This window comes from Saccostrea echinata, unplaced genomic scaffold (assembly GCF_033153115.1).
Source record: "Saccostrea echinata isolate AGI-Se365-2 ecotype Australia unplaced genomic scaffold, CSIRO_AGI_Sech_v1 ptg000006l, whole genome shotgun sequence".
In the NCBI taxonomy this organism is placed as follows: Eukaryota; Metazoa; Mollusca; class Bivalvia; order Ostreida; family Ostreidae; genus Saccostrea; species Saccostrea echinata.
The window spans coordinates 11,489,765-11,500,471 of record NW_026889755.1 but is presented as its reverse complement, the minus strand read 5'-3'; the positions used below and the strand labels follow the sequence as shown (position 1 = coordinate 11,500,471).

The 10,707-nt window shown below is 37.3% G+C and overlaps 1 protein-coding gene across 1 annotated transcript; it reads left to right on the top strand.

Moving 5' to 3' along the window:
* Window positions 1–1,470: 1,470 nt before the first annotated feature.
* On the top strand, window positions 1,471–2,251 carry LOC133180383 (uncharacterized). The gene is made up of 2 exons (XM_061314923.1): window positions 1,471–1,551; window positions 1,874–2,251. Exons 1-2 carry the CDS (start codon window positions 1,471–1,473, stop codon window positions 2,249–2,251), a joined length of 459 nt encoding a protein of 152 aa, XP_061170907.1.
* The last annotated feature ends 8,456 nt before the right edge of the window (window positions 2,252–10,707 follow it).

The following is a 10,707-nucleotide window of genomic DNA, read 5'->3' as shown; positions in this document are numbered from 1 at the left end:
AACTCATGGGATGGGTGACCTCAGACGGTCCTAAGAGAGTTGACCGCAGACGGTCCTAGGAGAGTTGACCTCAGACGGCCTCTAAGGGTGGTGACCCTTGACGGTCCTAGGAGTGGTGGGTGCCTTAAAAGTGCCCTCAGACTACCCTATGAGTGGTGCCCCCAGACGGCCCTGGGGAGTAGCGGTTCCTCTAAGGTGCCCCCAGACTACCCCCCTTACTAGTGGCACACTGTGAGTAAAGTATGAGCCACATTGGACCAAGAGGAGAGTATGTATGCTCCGGACAAGGATTTTTCATATACTTCTGCTGTGACCTTGACCTTAGACCTAGAAACATGGTTCAAGGTCACTGCACACCCTTTACCCAAAGGTACTCTGTGGATGAAGTATTAGCCAGTTTGGGCCAAGGAGAGAGAAAATACGCTCCGGACAAGAATTTAAGCAGTGAGGCTATTTTTAACCTTGACCCTTGACCTAGAAACTTTTTTCAAGGTTACTGCATATTCACTGACCATTGGCACTCTGTGAGTGAAGTATGAGCCTCACTGGACCAAGAGGAGAGAAGATATTCTCCGAACAAGGAATTTTCATGTAATTCTGTTCTGACCTTCACCTTAGACCTAGAAACATGGTTCAAGGTCACTGCAAACCCTTTACCCAAAGACACTCTGTGGGTGAAGTATTAGCTAGATTGGGCCAAGGAGAGAGAAGATATGCTCCGGACAAGAGATCTCGGACGGACAGACTGATCACTATAGGGCGCCCGCAGAGCGGGGCCCTTATTATACATCATTGAACAAAGTAAGCATTAATGTTTCTTTTTCATATCATTTTTGACACAAAATCCATATGTTGTAAAAATGGTATCTATATGCAGTCATATCAAACTTATTTAAGCTTGCATGCTTTACTGAACGTTTGGTTAATTTCTAGCAAATCACATAATTCAGAGTTACACTTCAATGTTAATACAAATTGTACATTGTTGCGCTATGTCGTTTTTGGTTTCGTGACACTAATTTATATCTATGTTGTTCTTAACAATGTAAGAATAAACCGAATTGAAAGTTAAACTGACTTTAATTATTGCACATATCATTCAAAAGTTTTATAATTTTGTAATGCCACCTGTTTAAAAGGCGTATTATAACTACAATGTATATTACGTATGTTGATTGTATCATAAATAATCATATCGTGAAGAACCGAAAACTCTATTAATTAGTATTATTTACCTTTTCGTTTTCATTTAGGAACGCCTTTACTTTTATTCCAAAGCTAGCCTTTCCTTAAGACGATTTCTAGGAGAAGCGTTTAAAAGCGTAAAATTAGTTTTCATGGCGTAACAGCGTAATTTTGGGGAAAAAAGCGGAAGAATTACGCCAAAAGCGGAAGGGTAAGCAGGTCTGCGTTAAGTCAGACATTAAGAAACTACTTTCAATGCCAGACGAGACCCCCGAAAATTTAAGTATGGACGAAAAATCCGCCTTACAATCACTAAAGAATAGGGATGACATTGTTATGAAGAAAGCAGACAAAGGCTCTACAATGGTAGTACTTGATAAAGAGACGTACATGGCGGAAGCCCATAAACAACTCTCAGCCGAAGGTTTCTATAAGAAAGTGGACTCTGACCCTACTTAAGAATTCTCCACCGCCATCACCAAAACCCTTGACGAAATGTTTGAGAAAAACGAGATTGGTATCAACGTCTACGAGACATTCAATACTATCGACTGTAGACCAGGACAATTTTACCTGCTTCGTAGGATACATAAAAAAGGCATGCCAGGTCGCCCTCTAGTTAGTGCAATTGGACACCCCACGGAGAAAATTTCTGAATACATTGATTTACATCTCCATCCACATGTAGAGAATTTACCATCCTATCTCAAGGACACCAGACTACATAAACAAGACGCCCTCTACTGGCCTTCCAGATCATACCCTTCTCGTGACTATTGCTGTCACATCTTTGTACACCTATATTCCGCACGATGAGGGTATCGAGGCCTGTAGAGAAGTATGGGATAGTAGATCCATACAAATTCCTTCTATTGAGTCCCTTGCCAAGCTCCTTGAGCACGTTCTCAAGTATAACAACTTCGTGTTTAATGGAGGATATTACCTGCAGGTTAATGGCACTGCTATGTGTCCGAAAATGGCCCCATCTAATGCCAATATTTTCATGGGCAGACTCGAGTACAACTCATCGGTGAAACATATTCCTAGATACATCTACCCTGATTGATGGTGAAATCGAGTTCAGTCTCCACATGAAACCCACCGATTCCCATCTGTATCCTATGCCGACTAGCTGTCACCCCCTAACACATTTAAGGGAGTGCCTAAGGGTCTAGCCACCAGAATTCCGCGCATCTGTTCATCCCCTGCCTTATATCAGGACCAAAGCAGTCTCCTCAAGTTCCACCTATGCAAAAGAGGATACAAAGCCCGCAGTTTACAAACTGCTATTGATGAGATGCACTACAAGGAGAAAGACAATAGCAGCAGGGTCCCTTCTGGTAACCACATACCATCCCGTCCTTAAAAACATCAGCGGTATCCTTAAAACGAACCTGCCAATTCTCCACGCAAACAAACGAATGACAGAGGTCTTTAAGGAACCTCCATTGGCTGCATACAGACGCCCGAGGAACCTAAAGGACATGGTAGTAATTAAGAACCAGATTGGACAATCCATTACCTAACGGGGGCTTTAAAAACTTGCTCTGACAGAAGATGTCTTCTCTGTAAGCACAGCTCTGACACAGACAGCTTTAACAGCCCCGTTACCGGCCGCAGCTACAGAGTACTAGGGAATTTGTCCTGTCCAACAGACAACTGCATCTATCTCATCTGTTGCAAAGTTTGTTCCAAACAGTATGTTGGGGAAACGGGAGATCTCTGCAGGAGAGTCAATAATCACCGTTCGGCCATTAGGACCAAAAAACACAATGAACCCGTTGGAGATCATTTCAACCTTGAAGGTCACAAATGGGAGGACATCACAGTTGTGGTTATTGACCATAATCCAAGATGTATAGACGCTCAGAGAAAAAGCAAAGGAAAGTTCTGGATGAACAGACTGAAGTCATTCCGCCCTAACAGTATTACCAAAGTAAATGACTTCACCAGGATGAACGTGAACTAGCCCAGTTTCTGATTGTAAAAAACAAGTTCCTTCCCTCTATTTAGTGTAAACTTTACCGCTAATTTGCATTATCAATTCTGGAACAGCCGCCACACAGATTTATTGCTTACATTTATGTTATTTCTTTTATTCAAGAAACAGTCCTAAAAACACTTTAGCTTTTAACGCCCTATGAATAGGCCGAGTATTTGATACAAAAGACTTTTCAGAAAAAAAAGAAATATATTAAGTATAAAATTGTAAACAGCTTCAATTGTATTTGATAAATACCTTATTCATTAATTTTCTCCTTTCATATAAGCAAATTTATTACTAAGTACACTTTGGGATCGTTGCCACTATGCGCTCAGTGAGGAATATACAAATTTTACCGATAAATTTATTAGGAAAACCTACGAACAGTCTTACGATCTATAAATATATTCACAAGTTATAGTGTTATCAATGATTTACCATTATTTCAATGACCATTCACACAAAAGCTTTTTTTTTTATGTTCATGCAGCTATAATCGCCTCGCTATCAGGCTCGACGCTATGATGATCTAGAAGTTTCCGTTAATACTAAGATCGGTGAATGACGAAAATAATTTGCACATTTCTCGTTTTAATCGGTTATCAAAACTTATTTCATTTTTATCATTTAAATCAAAATTTCATTGAATAATTCAGCGATTACGTTTTATGAAATAAATAAACGATTGCTTGCTGTCAGTTTCATTAGTAATTGCCAATAACTAAGATCCGCCAACCGGAACCGCCACCGTACTCACGTGTTTTCCATTTCATGGCTGTTCATAGAAAATGAAAGCAGACATTTAATTTAATGTACGATACTTATTATGCGAGTGAAATCTGAATATAGTTTACAGACATCATCTTGTATCTAGTGAATTCATAAAGGAATTAGTAAAATCTCTGGGGCACCCGTTTCGGAGTTTATTTGCAAAATTTATTAATTTTTAAGTTTAGATGGATCGGACACAGTGCCACCATACATCGGAATATATAACATTCGGACTGATATTACATGCATGAATGTGTAACTATGTTTCTGTATAAATGAAGTTACTTGTTTTATTTTAGGTCATTTCTAATACCATAATCTTTGTTTAAAAAACAGACGATTTATTTATTATTTTAAGCAAATAGATTTAATATTGATTTTTATTTAATTTAATTGCTTTAACTTTACGGGGTCTTACGTTCCAAAGCTTACTTACGTTCCAAAGCTTACTCCTACAGAAAATTGCAGACCCATTCTTGAGCAGTGGTTGCAATGGCAAACGCAGAAATATTCAAGGTCAACTTTTAATGCCGTTTCGGCAAAAAGAAAGAAAAAAAGAAAAGCCAATGCAGCAAGTGCTCCTAAGTTTTGATCCGTGGATACATGGTTCCAGCAAGTTTCTACAATTCTGCAGTTTTTGACATTGATAATGCTCATAGAGACTATGCTATGTCTCCAAACTGCAGATTTTAGCGATGTAGGGGTTTAATGAATTCAAATAAAAACACATGGCTGGATGATGAACTTGCCTTTAATGACAGACAATGGAAATTTAAAGTTCACAAACTCAAATGGCGACAAAATGTACAAAAAAAATATTACTATTTATTTTAACATATTTTTTTTCCATTATAAGGTTAATTTATTCCAAACATGTTTGGAGACAGCTGATGCTCTTTGTTCTAAATTCATTTTTAACTATTTTTTTTTTTTAATTTCAAAAGAAATCTAGAAAGAAATTCTTTTTTCATTTAAAATACATTCAAATCGTAGGTTTCAAAAAAGTTCACGTATTTCTTTCAATTAAATTACAAATATACTTTTTTTTTTTTTTTTTTTTATAAATTCTAGAGTATGGATTTGATAACCTTGAAATATTTCTTATATTTTCTTATCTTGGCTTCAGTATTTGCATAAGTCTAAAGTTGTCTTTGAAAATGAGGTCAAGGTGAGAGTAATTGCGAACACCTGCCACTGAACAACAGGAAATGTCCTGTTGACCAGCAAAATGCCTGGGGACAGTTACACAACACTGACATCAAAATATGACGAATTACAAGGACCATCTTATGAAGAGCAAATATGACAAAAATTGCTATGTCTACAATGAAACCGAAACGATGAAGGAAATTTTAGACGTACGAGTAATATGGCGGACTATATGTCCGAAATTCATAAAGAAGACCAAATAACAAACCTTAAAAACTTCTACTGCACGAATAAAAAAAATCACCTTTAATCATTGAGATGACATTCAATCTCTGAGACATGCACGTTGCGTTGTAATTAAAGTACTGGGGAACCACCGATTATTTAATCTCTTGTACATTCATGTCATTAGTGACTTTGAAACCTATAGGAATTTTTTTAACCACATGAGGACATAACTATCCGACAGCAACACAACTAAACTTTCAGCTTGCTCTGAGGAAAAGAAAACCTCTATTTATGTGCATGACAATAGATCAAAACCTTTTCAAAGTACAAAGTTATATCTCTATCTAAATAAAAAGGTTAAATGAATCTGACGATTTCTTTAATATTTTTAACAAACAAATTTGATTTTTTTTTTAGTTTAATAGTTACTTTCAAGGGTCTTACGTTCCAGAGATCGGAACATTTGTACCAGTATCTTAAAGCTGTCGAGCACTCTGATCTCTATTTGGCAAAACATATTCGCAAAGCTATGGCGGATAAAAATGAGCGAAATAAATTGCAGAACTTGCCAATACTAGTTCCCAATGACATTCAATTACACAAGAAAGCATGCTTAAAATTTTGGCCATTAAATTTAATCAGTGTGCCGAGTTTCAACAATACCTTCTCAGCAGAAAACAAAGGTTACTGGTACACAATGTTGCAGACTCATTATGGGGCATTGGTGCAAAGGCAAAAATGTTCAAGGTCATCGTTTAATGCAGTTTCGGCATCAAATGACCAATGCAGCCAGTACTCTCATATTTCCCTCCGCTACAACTGTTCAAACACCTGTCTCAACCCGATCTCAAACACCTGTCTCAACTCAATCTCCATCAGCTGTTCCCTTAGTTCCTTGCCCCACAATTGCTCAAACACCTGCCTCGGCTTAATCTCTATCAGCTGCTTCTTCAGTTTCATCCTCAACTCTCAACCAAAAATATTGCATTCATTGGTCACAATCATGTTTCAGATTTAGGAAAAATTGTATTTAACATTGCAAAATAATTATATCATTAAGTTTTTCAGTGATAGAGCTACAACGACAAAATCTACATACAGTCCTTAATTTAACAAAAAAAAATGTTAAATTTTGTCCAACAGACGTCTTTTTGGAAGTAGGAGGGAGAGAATGCCTGTAATTCTTTATCAGTACCCCTTTCCAGCTTTAAGTTCCTAAACCCTACAGTCAGAAGAGGACCTGGACAGATTTCCTTGGTTCGTGGGCAAGAGTAAAAAGAATAGTAATGCCGGGCAGGGGATGAATTTGGCGAGGGGCAGATATAAGGAGCGAGTTTATTCGATATATTGAGAACACTGTCATGCTAAATCAATGGCGAGAAGATACAAAACGACGCGGAAACACTTGCCTACAGATTGCCAGAGGACGTTCTAGAGGATTACGACCAATTGAAAAAATATGGATGACAGGTTTGGTCATCGTGCCATTAAAAAAAGTTATATTGCTGAGGTAAAATTACGGGAAAAGATCCATATAGATTCTTGAAGAGATTTTTGACAAGCCATTGTAGAGTTATGTAGGAGGGTGCATCCAACCAACAGAGATTACGTAGATGAAACCAGTCTTAAAACTTTCTTCAACAACTGTGATTATGACGAGGAATTCCGTCTTGTTGTATAACGAACGTGACCAAATACACTACAAGAAGCTGTTACCGCCGCAATGCAGGAAGAGTATATAAGAATAACAGAAAGCAGAATTTTCAGATATAGTCAGAATCATGATTTTAGACCTGTCTGTAGACCGAATGTTTCTGTGACTTTTGATGCTAAACCGTGCAAAACTGTGAACTACATGTAAATGGAGAATAAAGAAATATGAAGACAGTACTTTAATATAGCACTTGTATAGAGACTGTCTAAAAATTAACAAGAGGCCCATGGGCCTTGAATCGCTCTTCTGATAAACTGTGCAACCTATCACTTCTATTTGAACCCTCGAAGTATCCTGTATATTTAGATAAACCCTTGAAATTCCAATTCACACTCTGAGAACCCAAGATGATTCTAAGCCAATTAGTACCTGAGAGTTGGTTATGGTGACCCACTTATCACTTGTCATTGTTTGAGGACCCATCAACTAAGTTTGATGATTCTAAGCCAATTAATGCCTAAAATATTTTTTAAAATTATAACCATAAAATTTTATAAGTAGGTCAAAGTGACCTACTTTTCAATTGTTGTACTCCAAGGACCCAAGATGCATCAATTGACAAAGTTTGATGATTTTAAGCCAATTAGTACCTGAAATATTTAATTAAAGCCATAAATTTTCAAAAGTAGGTCACGGTGACCTACTTTTCAGTTGCTGTACTCCGAGGACCAAAGATACATCGACTGACAAAATTTGATGATTCTAAGCCAATAAGTACCCAAAATATTTAATTAAAGCCATAAATTTTCAAAAGTAGGTCACAGTGACCTACTTTTCAGTCAATCTACTCCGAATACCAAAGATGCATCAACTGACAAATTTTGACGATTCTAAGCCAAATAATTCCTGAAAATATTAAATACAGCCATAACATTTCAAAAGTAGGTCACCGTGACCTACTTTTCAGTTGTCGTTCTCCAAGGACCCAAGATGCATCAACTGACAAAGTTTGATGATTCTAAGCCAAAAAGTACCCAAAATATTTAATTAAAGCCATAAATCTTTAAAAGTAGGTCACCATGACTTACTTTTCAGTTGTTGTACTCCGAGGACCCAAGACGCATCAACTGACAAAGTTTAATGATTCTAAGCCAATTAGTACCCAAAATATTTAATTAAAGCCATAAATTTTCAAAAGTAGGTCACCATGACCTACTTTTCAGTTGTTGCACTCCGAGGACCCAAGACACATGAACTGACAAAGTTTTATGATTCTAAGCCAATTAGTACCCGAAATATTTAATTAAAGCCATAAATTTTTGCAAGTAGGTCACGGTGACCTACTTTTTAGTCGATCTACTCCGAAGACCCAAAAGTCATCAACTGACAAAGTTTGATGATTCAAAGCCAATTATATATTTAATTAAAGCCATAAATTTTCAAAAGTAGGTCACTGTGACCTACTTTTTAGTCGACCTACTCCAAAGACCCAAGATGCATCAACTGACAAAGTTTGATGATTCTAAGCCAATTAGTACCTGAAATATTTAATTATAGTCATATAAATTGAAAAGTAGGTCACGATGTCCTACTTTTCAGTTGACCTTTTTTGAGGACCCAAGATGCATCAACTTACAAAGTTTAATGATCATAAAACTAAAAATGTCCAAATTATGCTTCTAAAACGCTTTGAAATCGAATGCCTGCAAAGTTCAAAAAGTAGGTCACTGTGACCTACTTTTTAATAAATATGTTTTATGGCCCCCAGATGCATCATCTTACAAGATTTAATGATTCTAAACCTCTCGGTATTCGAATTAATGACCTTAATTGTTTTGAAAAAGATAAGCCATAAAATTCAAAAAGTAGGTCAAGGTGACCTACTTTTTAGTTGAAATACTTCGAGGACCTAAGATACATAAACTGACAAAGTTTGATGATCATAGGCCTTAAATTGTTCAAAATATGCCTCTAAATCATTTTGAAAAAGAATGGCCGCAAAATTTAAAAAGTAGGTCACCATGACCTACTTTTGAGTCAACGTGATATGAGGTCCTTAGATGCATCAACTGACAAGATTTGATGATCCTAGTCCTTATAGTAAGCAAAATATCAACATTTTAATAAAATGTAATTTTTGGTCAACTTTGAAGTGACCTTGAGACCACGCCCTTTGCCCCAGGGTAAATCCCCGTGCAAATTTTAATCTACAACATATCCTCATCCTTTTGTGTAAGTTTGGTGATAATCTGCCCAGTGGTTCTTGAGAAGAAGATTTTTTAGCAACCAGTACTTTTGTTTCTATTTTCCTAATTATCTCCCCTTGTTAAAGGGTCACAACCCCAGTTTTAGTATAAAAGGGAGCCCTTGGGCCAAGGATACCTTGTGACAAATTTGACAATAATTGGCCAAGGGGTTCTTGAGTTATGGCCCATATTCTAAAAAGTTTACGCACACCGCACGCCGCACAAATGGCCATAGCATTAGCTCTTTGAGCCTTTGGCTCAGAAGAGCTAAAAATGAAATAGCAACAAACTGCAGAAACCTTGAAGTCGCCTCCAGTCACCCCTTCGACCAGTGCTGCCGGAGCAGAACAGTCACATGCCGACAGCTAATGAAGATACGATAAACAAGAGTTAGCGAGCGCGTAAGGACAACCCTAAATTTCCAGTTTCCATAGCCACTCGATTTTGACGAGTAGTTGAACAACTTTTGATGGAGATTGACACTTCGGATCTGAACGAGATAAAATAGGATTTTACTGCAATATTTGCGAATTTTAGTTTATCCACAATTGTAACTTGAAGAAAAATTACAGGGAATAACAGTGAATAGTTTTAATTGCAGTTTTTGCCACAGACTTTTTGTTAGGAAACCACTCAATATCAGTGCATAGACACCATGTTCAGTCTTTATATGAAGCCATGCTTTCACAACGGAGACGAAAAGACTGGGATGTCTTCTATGAATCAAAGAAACCCGTGTATGTGCATAGTGACTTGTACAACGCCATTTCATCTGATGAAAATGAGGAGACATATTTTGACCCTTGGGGAACCAATGGAGCTGATTTCCTCGAGGAAATTTTCCTCGCTTCAGGACTCCAGGAAATAAATGAGATTTGTGTGAGAGATATTACAATGTTGTGCTGATTTACTACAAAGTGACAGAAATCGAGACGTGATCTAGGCGGACAACAGCGAACATTGAGAAAACAAAGCACGAGACGAATACAGTAAATATGACGAAGCTAGTCATCTACGTCGTGAAAGTGAGAGAATTGACAAAGACAACAAAGTCTCATGGGCGCAACCATCGACATTTTGCCTTTTTCTAATCAAAACTCAAATATAATCCAAATGGCTTAGGGGCAGTCAATAGAGATTCACATATCGTTTATTCTGAGAACTTAAATCCAGGTAGTTAACTTCCGTGAAGTGGCCTTCGAAATCCCTACAGAAATGCAAAGGCATTTTTGGAATGGTAACGTGCTCATTGTGACATGGGATCTAACAAGTGAAAAAACAAACCTGTAAATATCTTATGGAACTTGGTTTATACGTAAACTGCTTATTAACAATTTCTGCCTAATGTTTTAAGTGTGTGTATAATTGTATGGCTGTACTTAAGAGTTTACAAATCCGGGTGTGAAAAACACATGGTGTGCTCTTCAGGGACGCAATAAATGTTGCAGTTGGGAAACTATCCTAGCTTAAATTATCATACGTCTGTTACA

What these genes read in the sequence shown, in the direction of transcription:
- LOC133180383 (XM_061314923.1), top strand. Translation starts at nt 1,471, where the DNA reads ATGGACGAAAAATCCGCCTTACAATCACTAAAGAATAGGGATGACATT. An exon ending in CAGACAAAGGCTCTACAATG is followed by an intron (nt 1,552 to 1,873) that starts GTAGTACTTGAT and finishes ATCCACATGTAG; the next exon opens with AGAATTTACCATCCTATCTC.